At 52.5% G+C, this 18,937-nt stretch overlaps 1 protein-coding gene across 1 annotated transcript in view; it reads right to left on the reverse strand.

Annotated features, from left to right (window-relative positions):
- LOC308271080 (uncharacterized protein) overlaps positions 1–17,403 on the reverse strand; it is a gene marked incomplete at both ends in the record, with an annotated part of 34,031 nt that extends 16,628 nt beyond the window's left edge. Inside the window, 10 exons of the mRNA XM_080707219.1 lie at positions 111–128; positions 419–510; positions 946–1,113; positions 1,967–2,114; positions 2,632–2,902; positions 4,004–4,644; positions 13,139–13,323; positions 14,080–14,227; positions 15,333–15,603; positions 16,773–17,403. Of these exons, the coding sequence (XP_080563345.1) occupies positions 111–128; positions 419–510; positions 946–1,113; positions 1,967–2,114; positions 2,632–2,902; positions 4,004–4,644; positions 13,139–13,323; positions 14,080–14,227; positions 15,333–15,603; positions 16,773–17,403 (2,573 nt within the window). The remainder of the gene's footprint in view (positions 1–110; positions 129–418; positions 511–945; positions 1,114–1,966; positions 2,115–2,631; positions 2,903–4,003; positions 4,645–13,138; positions 13,324–14,079; positions 14,228–15,332; positions 15,604–16,772) is intronic.
- Positions 17,404–18,937: the final 1,534 nt, after the last annotated feature.

Here is an 18,937-nt window from a genome sequence, read left to right on the forward strand (position 1 = left end):
CAGAGCCCAACCAGGGGGGTCAGGTATGGGCCATGAGAATTGATAGGTGTTATCCTTTCACCCCACAGCTGAAAATTTCTCGTTAGGACATTTTGGAGCCAGCCACCCACTGCACCATGGCCATATGTCTAGGGAGGAGAAGGGGACATAGGATTAGGGGACACCGGAGTCTATTGTGCTGGTGAGTTGAGAGGAGACAGAGACCGAGACTCAGGACTCTCATGCTGTGTCAAGGGGAGGCTCCTGAACAGGGGTGGAGTGACAAGAACAGCATCAGGGCAGTGTCCTGGTATACACCATGGAGAAAGGGCTCCACAAACAACCTCCTGCAAGCATTCTTAGGAAACACCCTGTGAGATGTAGGGGCCAGGCCTGGTGAGGTGATAAGTTGACATGAGAAGAGGACATGACCCTCTACTGTCCATGGCAGGAGATGCTGCTGGTTGCCAGGGTGTGAGCTGGCAGCTCTGGGAGCACCAGGAGGGGCGGCGTTAGGTCGTGTGGCCAACTCTGCAGAAAAGGGACTCACCAAGGCCAGGGGGCAGAGTAGAGAGGGTCTCCAGGGCACTTGTGGATGGTTGGTGGGTCTTGGGGCTTTGAGTTGTGTGGAACAACATGACCCCCTCAGGATTTTCAGACAGGACTGGAGTTTGTGGCACAGAAGGAGAAGGGTTCACAGGGGTGGGTCTCGGCCAGAGTCAACCTGGTCTGCCTGGGTTGCACCGCACAGACCTTTGTAGATGTTGCTTCAGTTGCTGAGAGAAGCTGTGGCCTCTGGAGCCCTCAGAGACCCCAGGATGCAAAGGACAACAGACGCCAGGGAGTGAGGATTGCGGGCCACGCTCAGGTGTGCACCACGCCAGCCTTGTTTACTGTCATCCAGGGAGGGGCATGTCCTGGAGGGAGGGACTTCCCTGAGTACAATTACTGTGTGGGATTCACTACTTTGCCCACAAACAGAAGAAAGTTGGTGTATTCGTCCTTGACGATGATGAGAAAAGGCCTGTTGAAATGGATGCTGGGGACTTTGATCCAGGCGCTCTCATCCACACTGGCGGTCTTTGGGGCTCGGGTCTCCATCTCATCAAAGGTCAGCATAGCCTTGTGCACAGTCTGGGGGCAACAAGGGGAGGGCGTTCTGAGGAGGTGCCCCCTCCAAGCTTCAGCAGTGCCAGGGGGGAGCCTCAGCCCTCGGGGTCTCATGAGGGCCTCCCTCTGCCTGGACAGTTCTGCCCACCCCTGCCACATGGTCCTTTCCCAGCTTCAGCCTCTGCCTGATGTGGCTGTTCTCTGCTCACCTCCTCCCTGACTCCATTTCTCCTGCCCTGAGATACAGCTTCAGGAGGAGAACCATCTGCCCTCGATGTCCCCTCCACATCGCTCCCTTTCCTAGGGCAAGATTATGACCTCCAGGGAACACGACTCTGGTGGCTTCCTCAGCACCCCCCAGACCCCCAGAGTACGCCACCTATGTCGAGGTTGTTCCTGTTCCCCTTTACTTTGAACAAGTGACCTCTGGTTGAATTCACTCATAATTCAGAATTGGGGGTTCACCAGTAGCTGGAAAGCTCACAGACAAATTTCCAGAACATTCTCTACAGTTACCACACCTAAGCCTCTTTGTCTAAGTATGATTAAACTAAGGCTCAAGGGCTCAGAGAGGCTGGGAAAGGATGAAATGGAGGGCCAGGGCCATCTAGGGGGGAGGGGGTCCCTGCAGGGCCAGCAACACAGGAAGCCACCTTCCAGCTCTGTCCTTGGACCCTGTGTGTCCTAGTGACCCACAGCACCCCAGGAGGAGCTCGGCCTGCACCTTGCTGGGTCCCTGGACCCTTCCTCAGCCTCACACCCCAGCTGAGCACCTCACACCCTGCAGCCTCACACCCCAGCTGAGCACCTCACACTCTGCAGACACCTGGGCCTCCATCCTGGGGTCTGGAGGAATGCCATCCCTGGGTGGCCTCACCTTGGAGAGCTTCAGAGGAGCCCCCTTCGTGACCCCCGATAGGTCACCCTCGTCGCTGAAGACCTTGGTGATGCCCAGGGTGCGCAGGACAGAGTTCAGATCGTGGGTCCCAGAGATGGACATTTTGGGGAAGTGCAAATTGGCGGGCCTGGAGAGAGAGGGAACAAAGGAAGGAGTTTCCAGCATTTCTGGGGTTCTGCTGGGGCGCACAACGTGAGAGCATTTCTTCTCCTGGCTGCTTCGCCCACTAGCGCCCTGTCCCCACCCATGGAAGGAGGGGAAGCGCCTGCGCTCTTGGACTCAGCTTCCTGCACTTCTGGTGTGGGGAACGTGAACAAGGACAGGCCCTCCTGGAGCCTGGAGTCCCGTGCCTTTGTCCTGAGCACTGACCCAGCCTGTAGGGCCATTGCTGTCCCACCCCGGGCACTGGCTGAGGGACAGGGCCACTGTGCAGGGAATGAAGAGACGTCCTTTAGGACGAGGTCTGAGCCTGCCCTCCTCTGGCCACTGGCCTTTCACTGAGCCTGGCCAGCACTAATGCAATTGGGCGCTGGTCTTTCTGGATGCCTGAGATCATGCACCGTAGCTGTGGCCCAAGGGATGCCTCAGTCCTGCCTGGCTCAAGGGTTGGGAAGCTCCTGTATATTTGCTGGACTGGGAATCACCTCATGCCAATGTGTCTGAGGATATTTTCAAAGTGCTTGTGGGTCAGTTTCTCCTCCAGCTGCTGCATCTTCCCGGGGTCTGGCAGGATGGAGAAGGTGGTAATATCACCCAGGTAATACTGTACCAGCACCCAGCTGGACAGCTCCTCTTCCCGGTACAGGAAAAAAATGCCCAGGAAGTTGAACATGGGCACCTCAATGGTTGTATTCTCGTCCACATGGAAGTTTTCTACGATATCACGCTTGGCTTGGAATTCCTCATTCCATTTGCCTGGAGAGAGAGAAGAGCTACATCAGCCAGGGCTAGCTAGGGTGAGGTTTAGAATGTTGATATACCCAAACTGATTTGTGAAAGCCTGATTCCAAAAAGCAGCATCTCTATTTGCATTTTATGTTTATTGGAGGGTGGCCTGGAGATGCTTATGAACATTAAAGGGACGATCAGAAGCCCTTAAGTCTCACTGAACAGCTCTTCATTGGAGGCTTTCTGTCCCTTGCACACAAGTGGTTCAGTCTATATTGAGAGCCACCATTCTAAGCACACCTATGTCTTTGTCCAAGGCTTGAATGCACAATGCAGGGGCACAATGTAGAATAGTACCGCACCATCAAGAAAGGCAGTGACAGGTTCCCTGACACCGTTTTCTCATTGGACAGGAGGAGCCACAGGGCTTGGAGGGGAGGACCCCTGCCTAGGTCACAGCAGAGCTGCTCCTCAGTTGTCCTCTGTGGCCTGGCTGCTCTGCCCTGCAGGGCTCTGCCAAGGAGCCAGGGAGCCAAGGGGGGGGGGAGGCTGTCCTGGCCTGGACTCCTAGTGCCCCCTCCAGTCTTTTTCCCTGGGGTGGTCTAAGAAGCTGTCTAAGAACCTGGGGGCCCATGGGGTGGGGGTGGAGGCCCTGACCTTCTGACCACTTGTTCAGTGTTAAAGCTAATGCATGATGGAGGCAGGATTTGAGCCCAGATCTTGCACACTGCAAAGCAGATACTCTTCCATGGCTCTAGAAGGGTTCAAAGTATGTTCAATGAAACCCTCCACACTATCTGTCATAATTTATATTTCTTGCTATCTAGAAAAGGAAACATTTCATATTCCATGCCCTTCCCTTGCAGGGATTTCCAATGAGCAATGGGACAATAAAGGTTCTGACTAGCCCTGCAGAGAAACTAAAGACTCCCGGATTTAACTCATTCTTCTCCAGTCTCACTGGCTCAGGGAAATGACTGAGTGGTGTCCCAGTGGAGGACTGCAGAAGCCAGATGGACATGCCTGCCCTGTTTCAGGCTGCATGGTCAAGGAAGTTGAAGAGATGGAAGACTGAGCACCTGTTGTGGTGGTTTCTCTGGAACCAGCCAAGGCTGGCAATCCCCTTACCATGGAAGGCGATGTAATTCACCAGAGCCAGAGCTGCGTCTTTCTCCAGATCTTTGACCATATCCACTACTCTCCCTTGGGACTCCTGCTCCACGTGATCGTTGATCTTTTTCAGAGCACCACTGGTGTTCCCGAAGTTGATGGCAATGGCTTCTGAGTGGTACAGCTTCTTAATATCTTGCACAAACTTATCCTCCAGCCTGAGACGCTCACTGATGAACAGGCTGCTGCCTGTGGTCAGCTGGAGCTGCTGGTCCAGATGCCGGAAGGTGCGAGGGAGATGCTGGAAGCACTCGTGGATCTTGGCCTCAGGGATCTCTGTGAGGTTGAAGCTCAGGCCCTCCAGCATCTGGGTGTGAGTGTCACCCCTGGCGCCCAGGGAGAGCATCGCAATGGCGGCAGTGATGCCCACTGGGGAGAATAAGATGTTGGTTTGTGACGAGTTGACCAGCCCTCGGTAGAAGGTAAATGCAAAGTCAATGACTTTATAGGAGATATTGTAGCAGGCTAGATGCTCCTGGTGCTCATGATCATGGACAGAGGCATACAGCTCCTGGGCATCTTTTGTCTGGAAGCCAGAGACCAGGCAGCACACACCTGCCAGCAAGAGGAAGCCCCGGGAGATGGAGGATAACATGGTCCTGTAAGACAAAGGAGGGAGGGTCATGCCCTGAGTACAGCCCCTGGAGACTGATCAATGATTGATTTTCTGTAAAAGCACTACAGTTTTTGAAATTAACTAATTCATTAGTTAATGGTACTGGAGACGAAATCTAGGGGCGTTTTACCTCTGAGGTATACTCCTCTTTCATTTTGAAATGGGGTCTAAGTTGCTGAGCAGCGTCTCGCTACATTGTTGAGACTGGCCTCCCGCCTGGATCGTCCTCTCTCAGGCTCCCAAATTCTGGGATTACAGATGTGCACCACCATGCCTGGATCACCGTGGTTTATTTAACATCTGCAGTGTGCCCAGCCCGAGTCCGGCACTATCTACATCATCATTGTCCGAGTGATGGTTAGGGCATGTTGCCTCTGAGACTCATTGGAGTTCCATCCCCCTTGAGACATCCATTAAGACAGTAGGAGTGTAATCTAATGATGCTGTGCCGGGGTGGGCCTTTCAGGATTAGATAAGGTCACCAAGGTGCAGCCCCGTGAGTGACTCCTCAAGGCTTTATGAGAGACCTGAAGAGTCACACACCTGAGCTCTCCGCCTCTCTCCACAGGATGCCCCACGCTGACTCAGGACTCTGCCTGCAAGAAGGCCGTGTCAAGAGAGGGGCCAGAGCTGTGAACCCCTTTTCATTATAATTTACCCAGTCTACGGTGTTGTGTTATTCACAATATACTAAGACATTATCATTGGGGAAAAAAACAGAAAAATAATAAAACATAGATGGTGCTAGCCTTCTACCAAACACTGAACTGAGCTCAGGTAGCAGCTCCTGGCTTCATGTCACAGTCCTGTGAGGGGACGGCTACTACCTTCCATGGATGGATAGGAGCCAAAGCCCAGAGGAGTTAGCGCACGTGGTCCAGGTCGGCCAGTGAGTGGAGGAATAGAACAGAATCCTGCACCAGGCAGGCTGCATCCTGAGCCCACGGGCCCGCCAACTTCACCTGAAGATGCCGTGATCTTGAATGCAATGATACTGTCAGTCTTCTGCAAAGAGGAAACTGAGGGGAGGCTCATAAGGGAGCTTCCCAAGGTTACCCAGCAGGTGGGTTGGACCGGGTTCAGGAAGGACTTCCATGCATCAGAAAAGTTATTGTTCCCCATTATTTAATGGACAAAGAAGCTTAAGCTCAGAAAGGGCAGGACCTTGGGACAAGACACACAGCCGGAACGTGTGATCTGCAGCCTGCCTGATGTCTGCCTGGGCTCCACCATTCCACACACTTGTCTTCTCCCAACTGAAGAGCCTGCACTTATTGGCCCCTTGAACATGGATTTAACTTATGTCTGAGTCCTGCAACATTCCTGTCCTGGTAACTGTCCAGGAGATTGCCCTGAGAATTGAAGTGGACATCAGCACCCCCTCTGGCTTCAAGATGTGTCTTGTTCTCTCCATTCTACAGGATGGGGAAGGGAGGCTCAGAGTGGTTCAATGACTCCCTCAAAATCACACAGCACCTCTGATCTGGGGCTGTGTGGGCAGAGCCTGTAGCATGGCGTCCTCTGAGGCCAGCACCTGGGCCATTGGAGTGCAGGGTTCCTGGTTGTGGCAGTGTGTGCATTCCTGTGTGTGTGGGGGGGTGAGGTTTCTGCTTGTTTAGCAGCATCTTAGAAATATTAGACATTTGTGGCCCCAACTTCCAATCAAAACCCCCAGGTATGACAATAAAACACTCCAGATATTGCTGAGTGACCCTTGTGGAAACCCCTGGAAGCCTAAGTGGCTTCGGCCACTAGAGTCAGTGTGACTCACCACAAAGACCGAAACCTCTCTGAACCTCACCTTCAACAGGGTGGCAAGTGGGGTGCAACTATCTGGTAGAGAACTTCCTTAGCATGCACCAGACCCCAGGGTTCATACTCAGCATAACAGGAAAGAAGGAAGGAAGGAAGGAAGGAAGGAAGGAAGGAAGGAAGGGAGGAAGGAAGGAAGGAAGGAAGGAGCTTATACAAATGGAGATGTTGAGGAATTAAATAAATCAAATGCAGATATCAAGATTTACACCCAGGGGTGACCTGAGAGGGTGGCTTCTGGGGGAAGAGGTAGAAGAGATGGTGGGTTTTGCAAACTCGCAGCCTTCAGCAGTAAGGGGCCAGTGGATGGGAGCCAAAGCCAGAAACCCAGATAAGAAAGAGGGAGGAGGGACAGGAGGGCAACCGTGTTACCTGAAGAGTTGACACACACACTGCTCTTTGGGGGAATAGGATTTCTCACCAGGAGAACCAGGGCAGGGCCAGGGAACACCGAGGCTCTCAGGAGGCTCAGGAGGAGGCTGGTGGAACAGGACTCTCTGGGAAGAACCCTTGGAGGCCACAGGAGGCTTGTGGGCTGGACTCCCTGCCCCTCACCCTTGTAGAGTGAGCACTGCAGGGGGTATGGGGACATTGAGTTCTTGTGTGACCAGGAAGCTCCTGTGCTAGCAATGAGCCTGGGGTGCCTTAGAGCCTGGTCATGTGTCTGCCTGCAAGCTGCTGCCAGCTGCGGCCTCGCTGTCCTCTCCGATCTGGTTTGATCCAGCAGAACCAGCTGGTGCCAGGTCTTCAGAAAGGGCAGGTGGGAGGAGCCCGGTGGCCATGAATCCCAGTGAGGAGTTAGTAAGACATAGGCACAGAGGGAGAGGTGTGTGGGCAAAGCACATTCCAAAGCCATCCATAAGTCACCTTGTGATGAAAGGAGACATGTGCAGGAGGAAATCCAAGCTGGAGCTCCGGGGAAAAAATAAGTTAAATTAAAAAAAAGTAAACCCAGGTGTGGGGGGAAATGGTCAGAGGGCTAGAACTGGATAAAAACCCTGAGCAGAGATGGAGGCGGCTCGAGGTGCCCCTCTTTGTTGAGGGTGTTTTGCTTTTGCTTGCTTAGGCTTTCAGTGTTGCTTCTTGCTAAATAAAATCTTTCTCTGAGTGCCGCCCTGGCTGTCTGTGATCTCCGTCTTGACTTCAGCGAGACAACATCCTGGCGTACAGGTGGGACGCATCACTGGTCCCACCTCCGAGAGCCTTCAAAGGGACAGTGAATGTTTCATGTCCAGAGCTCAGCAGTGCGCCTGGTCCAGGGTGACACTCAATTATCCTTGCCTGCCTGGCATTATTGGCCTTCTTGCACCCTGCCCTGGGGAGTGTCAAGGCGGGAGCTGGTGGTGATGGTGGCACACGGGGTTCTTTCCAGCTTAGAAGGTGATCTGTATTGACATAGAAGAAAGAAAGCAGCTAAGTGCCATGGGAACTCACTCTCGACAGTCCCATAAGGAGGGGCTCTCTGGAGACCTAAGAAGCACCCTGACTCACATACTTAACTACCATTCGCATCTGTTCCTTGTGTTGACCTAACTGCTGGAGAGCCTCTCTGAGTGTTACTGTTAGATATGAAATGTCCCCTAAGAGCTCATTTCTTAATGTTTGGAGTCGATGGAGTTGAGACGTGAATGTTGTGATCCCAGCAGTGGGATTTATCTGGGTGTGGCTGGAGGGGTAGATCCCTGGGATGCGGCTGTGGAGACTAAATGTGGTTCCTCTTGCTTCCGGCCTCCATGATGTGAAGCGCACAGCCTATGTGCTCTTTTTCTCTCTGCGTCCCACTGCCATGTGCTGAGATCCGCGGTACCTGGCCTTACGTGGACTGGACCCGAAACCTTAAGAAAATAAATCTTCTTTTCCCTAAGTTACATGGTCAGGTGTTTAGATTGTGGCTTAGAGAATCTGATGGGAACACTGAGGAAAATGAAATTTTCGGAGGTAGGTTGGATGTTGGAAGGGGGAATCTGCACTCACTGGCCACTGTGAGCACATTCGGGGCCAGAGAGGGAGCCGTGGGAAAAGCATACGTCAGTGTTTTTTAATCAAGTGAGCGCTGCTCACAGGGTCATTGCAGCAGTCAGCACTGGGCCAGAGTGTACTGGGGTCACAGGTGAGTGTCCCCACACAAGAGGCCTCTGTCCCTGATGACTCTTGTAATATGTTGCAGCTTCAAAAATTTCTTCTAGCCCAGCATGATGGTGCATGCTTTGTAATCCCAGCATTTGGGAGGCTGAGACAGAAGGACTGCAGTTTTTAGACAGCCTCAGCTACTTAGTGAGGCCCTTTGCAACTCAGTGAGACCCCATTTCAAAATAAAGCATATAAAAACAAGGCTGGAGGTATCACTAGAAGGTAGAATGCTCCTGGGTTCCAACCCCAGTAATGCTAAAAAAAATCTAATATTTCTTGTTATCAGGCAAACAGCTCCTGAGAGCCCCAGAGACCCCCCCTCCCCCTAGTTCCATTTGGCCAGGTTTTACACAAATGACTCTGTTTTTAGTCTAACAATTTCCACACATATAACACATACACACACTCAAAGAAACACACTAACAGACATAAATATATGTAAAATTTTATATAGTTATACACAAACACACATACACACACACACACAGACTCAGGGGCGGGCACATGTATGGACCCTTGAAGCCCTGTCTCTCTAGGCCACACACACACCAGAACAGGCCACTGGCTGACTTGGTGGCCTGGCATGGCAACATGGAGTGAGAGTGTGTGCTCTCAAGGTAAAGACAGAGATTCTCTTCTTACTCTGCCAGGGAGAGCAGCGAGGCTCAGGGGCATGACTTGTCTGCCAGGACAAAGGCATAGCATTGAGCCAGGGCCACACCTTCCCCTAGCAATGAACACCAGTCCACCTGGCCAGTAGCCCTGAGATTTCCCAGCCACCAACTTGTCTCTCTGAGCTGAACTTTCCCACGAATAATGCGCCTCCCCTGTTGGGAAATCACCTCCAGAACAGTCCTTCCTGAACTATAAAGAATGGAGAAAGCTGGGAGCCATAGGACCGGGGATGATACTCAAAACTATCCCTTTCTCTCCATTGGGAGGAGCTTTTATTGCTGGATTTTCAGCAGTTTCTTTTAGTCCTTTTTTGTGATCTCAGAGAGAAACAGCAACTGTGTCCCTGGCTGGAGGAAGAAAGGGCTGCGGGGGCTGGTGAGGTGGGGGGAAGTCACGTGTTCCTCCAAGGGAGGCCCTCAAGGCTCAGGGAGGATCCTGCCACCTCCTCTCCCAGTGCTTCTCCCTGTCCAGCAAATCTTCTTACTTGGCAGGGCGGGGGGAGGGTCCTCCTTGCTTAGAACAGGTAACATATGACATAGAAACTATTATAAAGTTTTTACAAGGAGGTGGTACAAAATTTGACCCTAGGGCCGTGCACACAGGTCCCTCCTGAAATCATCTTTGATTTAGAATCTGCCTGCTGGCTGAGGTCTAGGCTCAAGTCTGCAGTTGCCTGCCACCTGCAGGGGCCCTCAGTCAGGGCACTACGAATCTGCACCCCTCCAGGAGGTGCACCAGCGTCTCTGGTCTGGCCCTGGCCCTGGTGTGCCCACTCTTAGGAGCGTCTCTGGTCTGGCCCTGGCCCTGGTGTGCCCACTCTTAGGAGAATGTCCACATCAGTTCCTCCCGATCCCCTGAACGCCTCCAGGTTGTCTGACACCTAGATCAGGCTGGTTGATAATTAATGTGCACACATCAATAATTCATTGAGCTCATTTCTTGAGTTTTCTGCCATACTCACCATAAACAGGAGGAGCTACCCAGGGTGCCCCCAGAACATTTTTTATGAAACCCACAATCTCCATTCAAGTTTCGTGGTTGGCTAAGTGTGAACACTAAGAAGACACTGTACACTGAAGAGGCCTGACAGGTAGTTTGCATTTTCTCATCTTGCAACTGAAGAAACCCAGGCAAAAGGGGATTCAATAGAGTGCTCAGGGTCAGTGCTAGGCAGGAGGCAGTGCTGGAATTCCCCTTCGTTGCCTATTTCTTAGCATCTTCAAGCTGAAAATTTAGTGCTGAAAGTAATCTTAGAATTAAAAGCAGTTGCACTATTAAATCTGGGCCTATTTTATTTATTTTTTATTATGAAACAGGTTTTCCTTAAGTTGCTTAGGCCACAGGCAAACACTTGATCCTCCTGTCTCAGTTTCTTAAAGACTAGGATTACAGGCCTCTGCCACCAAACCCTGCTAAACTGGTTTGCCCAGAGTCCTGACTCCCCTTAGTAATAGACTGTTCTTGGAGGTAAAATGCTGCTCTCAAAGGTGAAGTCTCTCAGCTTCTCTGGCTGGTTTCCCTCCCTGAACTCGAAAACCTCAGGCAGCCCAAAGAACGATGGTTTGGGACAGGGGTACAGCTATGCACTTGTTTCTAGAAGCTGCAGGCCACTGAAGCATCTGGTGGATGGAGTGAGCTCCGGCAGATCGGCTGCTTCAACTGGGGACAGCAGCCTGGGCATGAGCCAGCTGCTGCCAGTGATTCCTAGGCCTTAGGAGGACTCATGTCTGCACGAGTCCAGAGTGCTTCATTACAGAGAGCATGTAGTGAGGTGGTGTGGTTGGAGGAACAGGTAGAGCTCAGGAGGCTGGTTTGCCTTTGCTAGCTAGTTGACTCTGTAAGAGACAGGTGGCCTCTGCCTTCCCTAGCTTGGGTGAGTGATAGCAGGCAGGTCTGCTCCCAGCACAGCAGGGCTGCTGTGAGGATTACATGAACAAAAGCTGGGAATGTGCTCCCAGGGTGTCTGATCCATAGCAGCTCAGCAGGGCCAACAGCCAGGCCTTAAGTCCCCACCTGCAGCAATCACAGTTCTGTGGACTCAGAGTCAGTACCTGACTAGACTCTCAGGCAGACTGCAGTGCAGTTGTGCTATCAGTGATGAGGAAGGGCGGCTCAGAGCGGTCTGACAACCTCACGCAGGCCGGGTCCTAAGACCCTCAGGCATGTCATCGCTCCTGGCGATAAATGATGTCCCGTGTGGAGGCTGGGGCTGCCAGTGGGGAGCCTCAAGCAATTGGAATCTGCTGGTAGAAGGCAGCCTGAGATTTGCACAGATGTGACCATTTAGACTTGAAAGATGATGACAATGTTTTAGGATCCAGACTCGTGCATTGTGTTTCTATCCATGCCATGAATGGGGACTGTGTTTCTTAGGTTACCCTGAGATGGACGGCACATGCTCAGGACAAGATCTGGGAGAGCTCAGGCAGCAGGCCCATCTGCGGGGCCCAGTGGGCTCCTGGTTCAGTAGCACTTCAGCAGGGGCTTGGAGAATGAGCCTCATACTCTAATGACCAGGGCTGTTCTTGGGGCAGACTAGCACCATGTCCAAGGACCTATGGCTGTCCCTGGAAGACCATGAGAGGACATGGGAGGAAGGGCCATGGCTCATGGCCCCGTGAGAGCTTGGGTAGGGGAGGGCAGAGAGGGACTTGGGTTCTCCTAGGTGCTCTTCCCTCCAGTAGCCCCCATAACTGAGGAATCCTTTAGAGCTACCCTAACTACCCTAGCACCACAAATACATGAGTAGGGAAGAGAAGGGGACAGCAAGTATGTGGCCTTGGGTGTGGGCACTGTGAGGTCTGGTCATGTGGTCATGCCAGAAGAGGACCAAGAACAAAGGAACAAAGAAAGAGAAATGACCACTGCTCTTCCCCAAGATGACCTGGCCACTAGCCCACCAACCAGTGGGTTACACAACTCCTGTTATCACCTCTTCCTTGCCCCCTAAAAAGCCCCTGACCTGTAAGAGGCTGGCTTTTGACTCTCGCGGGCTCTCTCTCCAGTCAGATGCCTCCTTCCAGGTTTTATTCCTAAATAAAACCCATTCCCTGCTGTCAGGTCATGTCTTCTTTGCCCCTTTAATACCTCAATATCAGGGCCAGTTTTGCTGGTGTGTTTGAGAAGGAGATATAGAGTCCAAGACTCGGGACCCTCCTGCTCACTGGGGAGATGCCCTTCTTCTGTGGGGAGCTGTGTGTAAGGCTCCTGGGCAGAGGTGGTGACGAGGACTATGTCAATGTACTGGTCACCCCGTGGAGAAAGGGCTCCACAAACAACCTCCTGCAAGCATTCTCAGGAAACACCCTGTGAGATGTAGGGGCCAGGCCTGGCGAGGTGACAAAGTGGGATGAGAGAGACATGATTCTCTCCCTTTATGGCAAGAGGTGCTTCCGGGTTCCAGGGTTTGAGCGCAATTCTGGGAGCACAGGAGGGGTGGTGTTGGGTGGGTGTGACCAGTCCTGTAGAGGAGGGACTCACCGAGGGCAGTGTGAGGAGGGTTTGGCAGGGACCTGGGGACTTGAGATAGTCTTGAGCCACAGCACCGCCCTCAGGATTCCCAGACAGGATTGGAGTTTGGGGCACTAAAGGCCCAGCATCCACAGGGCCAAGTCTCAGCCAGAGTCAGCCTTGTCAGCACAGGCCACAACACACAGGCCTCGTACAGATGTGGCCACAGTTGGAGAAAGAGTCTGAGGCCTGGAGCCCTCAGAGACCCCAGGACGCAAAGGAGGACAGATGCCAGGGAGTGAGGGATCGCAGGCCAAACTCGGGTGTGCACCAGGCCAGCCTTGTTTAATGTCATGGGGGGCATGGTCTGGCCAGGACAGGAGGGGCCAAAGCCTGAGAGCAGTTATTCTTGTGTGGGATCCACCACCTTTCCCACAAAGAGGGGGCTCTTAGTGTATCGATCATAGATTACGACCATAAAGGGCCTGTCGTATTTCACGGTGGGGGGCAGGGACATGGGCATAGCTTCCAAAAATGTGGCTCCAGCAGCCTCTGTCCCCTTCTCGTCGATGGTCAGCACAGCCTTGTGCAGGGCCTGGACAGGGAGAAGCAGAGCCGGTTCTTGGGTGGTTCCCCATCCCCACCCCTCAGCTGCAGCATCACCCAGGTGGGAGTCCTACCCCTCAGGACCTCAAGAGAGCCTTGCTGCCCCTGTATGGATCACTTCCTGCTGGCCATGCAGCCCTTTTCCCAGACTCTGCCTCTGCCAGACGCAGCCACCCCCTTCCTGCTCCCTTCCTGATGCCATCGCCTCCTCAGGAGGGGTGGCCAGGTGCACTTGACGTCTCCTCCACAGGTCTCCCTTTCCCAGGGTGAGGTTGTGAACTCTGTAGGACAAAGACATTGCCCTGACCCCAAGGGGGTACAACACATGCAGAATGGAGGTCATTCTTGTTACCCTGAATTTCCCTGAATGTGGGGCTTCTGGCTGAATTCATTCAGAATTGGGGGAAAAGTCACCAGTAGCTGTAAGTCTCATGGATAGAAGATTATAAAACATTTTCTGCAGTCACTAAACCTAAGCCTCTTTGCATAAATATGAGTCAATGGAGGCCCAAGGACTCAGAGGTTAGTGAGGCCCCTGAGGAGAGGTTTCTGCAGGGCCAGAAGCACAGGAATCCACTGTCCAGCTCTGTCCTTGGACCTCATGCATCCTGGTGGACCACAGCACCCTGGAGGAGCTCATCTGGCACCTTGCTGGTTCCCTGGACCCTTCCTCAGCTCATGTTTCAGCTCTGGGCACTGCACCCCTGCAGACACCTGAGCCCACACCATCCTGGGGTGGACTCACCTTGGAGAGTTTCAAGGACACATCTTCTGTGACCCCTGACATGTCGGCCCCGTTGCTGAAGACCGTGGTGATGCCCAGTGTGTTCAGGATAGATTTCAGATCATAGGTTCCAGAAATGGAGAGTTTGGGGAAAGATAAACTTGCAGACCTGGAAAAATGGGAAGAAAATGAAGGAGTTTTCACCATTTCTGAGGTTGCTGGGATCCAGCATATGTTAGCGTTTCCTCTCCTGGATGCTACTCTCACTAGTGCCCTGTCCCCACCCACAGCAGGAGGAGAAGTCGCCTTGGCTTGTTGGACTCAGATTCCTCCACATCTGGAGTGGGAAGGTTGGTATTGAAGGTGCTATTTTCCCCGGCAGCCCTGGCCCTACCTCTCCTCTGGTGACCCCTCTAGGCACACAGCTGTCCTGCTCGAAGCAGGTCTCATCCTGCCCTTCAGCTGTCCTGATCCCTCTGCTGCAGCCAGGCCCTCCCCAGGGAAACCTGGTCACAGCAGCAGGGCTTGGTGATATCTGCTCAGAGCTCACCAGGCTGCAGGCCCAGCTCAAGTCCTTCCTGAAAACAGGGCAAGACTGAAGTAGAGCCTGTGCTCAGGTGACAGGAGGGCCTTGGCCTAGGTGACCAGGTGCTGTTCCAGCCTGGCCTCGTGCTCTGTTTCAGGTACCTCAGGAGCACCGGCTGCGTGGGCAGGGGCAGGAGCACTTCTGTTCATGGGTTAACCTTATACCTGTGTTTGTTCACATCTCTTTATGGTGTGTGTCCTATTCTGTGCTGCGAGGTCCCAGGTCACTACAATTACAAGTGTGTGCTGCTCTGTGCCAATGTGTGAGCTCAATTGGTGCCTGGGACCTGACTAGCCACACTTAGAACTGACAGAGCACGGCAGACTGTTCTGTGCTGACTCTTTCTTCTTCTGGGCCTTTCCCTGCAGGATCTTCCCCTGAGCACCATGGATGGATGCCTCTGGACCTCACCCCTCCCTCTACTGCTGCCATAGCCTGGAAACCCATGCCTTTGTCTTCGATCTTGACAGCATGTTTGTGTACTGCTGTCCCTGCGTAGGGCCCTGGATATTGGGAAGGGACTATGGACATTCTGAGAAAGGAAGTCCTCCCCAAACAGGATCTGTGCTTCCTCCCTCTGGCCACTGTCTCTTCACAGCACCTGGCTGTTGCTTCCCAGGTGATGGAGTCCTCCCTCCCAGTCACTGGGCTGTTCTGAGGCCAGGCAGCTCCTGGACTGGGCAGTCACCTGACGTCCTTGTTCCGCAGGAACTTGGCAATGATGTTGGTGGTGAGCGTGTCCTCCAGGTGCTGCAGCTTCCCCTCGTCGGGCAGGAGGAAGATGGCCGTGGCATTGCCCATGTAGTCCATGAGCAGCACCCAGCTGGACACCGTGCTGCAGTGGAAGATTTTAAACATGCCCACACGGGTCATCATGGGCACCCTCACCGTGGTCTTCTCATTCACGTGGAAGTCCTCCTCCGTGGTTTGCTCAGGATCAAATGGTTTCTCCCATTTGCCTGCAGAGAGGGAAGGTGGACAGTGGCCAAAGTGGGATGGGGTTCAGGTAAGAGGCAGGGGGAGGAGCCCTGATCCTCCTGGAGTGTCACTGGGCCTCAGCTTCCTCCTGTGCAAAAGGAGGTCCCCCCAACCTCCCAGGCTGCAGAGAGGGCAGCACGGGTTGACCTCAACTTCAGAAGGGATCAGAGGCTGAGATCTCTGCAGTCTAGTGTTTTTATTTGGACTATGTGTTTATTTAATGGTGACTTGGGGATTATACATAAAATATCTTGGTTCCTGTTATGTTTTGGTATCCCTTCTCCTGGATACCAATTTGGTATCAATTCTCCATGCGTAGGTGCAGAGGGTAGGTATCTCTGGAGCCCCTGACACCTCCGTTGTGCTTACTGTGGCCTGGGCACACTGTTTTCCTTACTCTTTTAAGGGCTGGGGAGCCATGTAGGAGGAAGCTGCCCTTGAACTTGACTCCCACTGTCTTCCCTACGCAGGCTGTTTCCTGGGGTGGCCTAATCTGCCTTTGACCTGGGGACCCATGGTGTGTGAGGCAGGGGGATGAGGGGCTGTCTTCTGATCACTCCTGGGCAAAAAGGAAGGTTGAGATCCAGATTAGTTCATCAGCTACTATGATCCACTCACTATCCCATGTTCTGTGTAAATTGACTAATCCTTTCAAATTCTGACCATTGTACCATTTTGTTTGTAACAGCATAAAGCAGTTATATTCCAAAGGGGTGAGACAGTTTGTCCGAGGTCAGGATTGAGAAGTGGTGGAGGCAGGATTTGAACCCTTGACTTATGCACTGCAAAGTAGACACTCTTCCGCTAAACACTACTCCCCCTTTAATATCTGTGGCAATTAATATTCCTGTATTTCTGGTTAGGAAAACATTCCATATCCTATGCCCTCCCCTCCGTCCCTGGAATTTCCAGTAAGCATCAGGACATTAAGGACTGACTAATCCTGCAGAGCTCTACCATTTTGACTGTTCGGCCCATTGTCTCTACACTTAAGTGATGATGGGAAACACTTCAGTGCCCGTGCAGGTGACATGGGGGAATGCAGGCTGAGCTGCATATTGTAGTCAGAGGGCCCTGCTAGGCAACATCCAAGAGCTGGTGCTTTCAGAGTTTCCATGGGAACCAGCTCAAGCTGGTTGCACAGCCTTACCTTTAAAGAAAATGTAATTGACCAGGGCTAAAACTGTGTCACTGTCCAACTCTTTCACCAGATCCACAATTTTCCCTTGGGTTCCTTTCTCCACGTAGCTGTTGATCTGCTTCTTGGCACCTTCAGAGTCACCAAAGTTGACAGAGAAGGCTGCCGAGTGGTACAGGGTCTTGACATCCTCTAAAAACTTAGCCACCAGCTTCAGTTTCTCGTCAACAAACAGGCCGTTGCCGGTGGACAACTGGAGCTCGTTGTCGGGCCTGTTGAGGACATGGAGGAGATTCTGGAAGCCTTCATGGATGTGGGCCTCAGGCATTTCTGTGAGGTTGAACTTCAGCCCCTCCAGGATCTGGGTGTGGGTATCACCTTTGGTCCCCAGCGAGACCATGGCCAAGGCCGTGGCAATGCTCACGGGGGACAAGAAGATGTTGGTGGTGTTGGACTGATGGGCCACTGTCCGGTACAGGCTGAAGGCAAAATCAGCCAGGTTTTGGGAGATCTTGTGGGAGGCCAGGTGCTCCTGGTCATGCTTGGATGCGTCGGTCTCCTGAGCATCCTCGGCCAGGGAGCAGGGGACCAGGCAGCACAGGCCTGCCAGAAGCAGGATGCCCCACGAGATGGAGGATGGCATTGTCCTGCGAGACAGAAGGGGACACAAGGTCTAAGGCACCATGAGGACTAACATTGGCCACCAATTGACACCATGCAAAAGCCACTGTGGTCTATTAGACACCTGATATATATCCAACTGGTACCAAGCACATCCTACATCATTGGCATTGAAAACAAAGAGAAAAGAATTTCTGATTGAAAAGAATTTCTGACTGAAAAGAATCAGAAAGACAACAAAAACAGATATGGCCCCATTTACTATTTTGAGTTCCTCCATGTATTAACTCTGTCTTGTCATAGTGTGTGGGGGGGCAACTATCACTGCCCTCCATTAGTGCCAGAGAGGTCAAGGCACACATCCAAGATCAGCAAACAAAGAGAGGCACAGAACCAGAGCACACTCAGGGCATCCCTGGGATGCAGCCTGAGCTCATGCCAGCCACAGTGAGCCAGCACTGCCCAGCCCCCTTCTCCTAAGAGGAACGGAGTCACAGGAAGAGCTGGAACTTGCCCACAGTCGCCAAGGAAATTGGGTAAGCTCAGGATCGGAATCACTGTGAGCTGGAACAGCCCTGGAGGACCATGGCTGAGCATCTGTGGCACATAGGAAGAGCCTCTTACACAAGACACACAAGAACACGTGTCCCCATCCCACATGACAGCTAGTTGTCTTGTGTGTTTTACACTCTGTTTCTGCTATCTCAGCCACAGGCATGGGCTGATGTCCTTGCAGTCAGCTCGCTGGCCATCCTCACACCACTCAGCCCCCATCCTGGGGAGTTGGGGTTGCTTGTCTGTCCCATAAAGTGGGGCTCTGGGTGTATGTGTGAGAGGCATGGAGGTGAGAAAGAGCTCTCTTTGAGCTTCAGGCAGCCCTGAGTCTAACCCTGGTTCTGCTGCCCACTGGCTGGGTAATCTAGGACAAGTCATTTCAACTTCCTGGTCCTTGTTTTACCTGCTAGATAAAGTGGTGTTCTTGAGAGAATTCAGAGTCTAGACACAAACCCCACACTGAAGGGCTTTGAGACGATGGTTTCTCCAGGAAGCGGCTGGCAGGTGGTGTAAAATCCAGGCCTTGGGTGATAGGCAGGTGAAGGCTACGTGTTTTGTGGCTGGGAATGAGGCAATAGTGAGGGGCAGAACCCCACTAGCTTCCTCTACCTCAGACAAGCCCAGGCCAGGAGCCTCTAGTCTGCAGTCCTCGAAGTCTACTCTGCTGTCTTAACAAATGGGGAAACTGAGGCCTGAACTGTGGAAAAGGTGCCTGCGGTCACATAGCCAACTATCAGTTCCATAACTAAGATCACCACCTTAATAGAACACAGAGAGAAGGGCGTCCTTGAATTCGTATACAAAATCTGAGGTAGGGGAATCTGGGCATAAGGAAGTTAGAGTTTTACCTGCTGTCTTGACCTTTTAAGTTTCTTTGCAAAAAAAAAAAAAAAAAAAAAAAAAAAAAGAAGCACAAAACTGGGCTATTTTTTTTACCAGCTATTTTTTTCATGATCTTTGTGTCTCTAAATAACCCAAAAGGAGCAAAGCACATATTGCAT

The sequence above is a fragment of the Muscardinus avellanarius genome, assembly GCF_963383645.1.
Source record: "Muscardinus avellanarius genome assembly, chromosome: 12".
Taxonomy (NCBI): Eukaryota; Metazoa; Chordata; class Mammalia; order Rodentia; family Gliridae; genus Muscardinus; species Muscardinus avellanarius.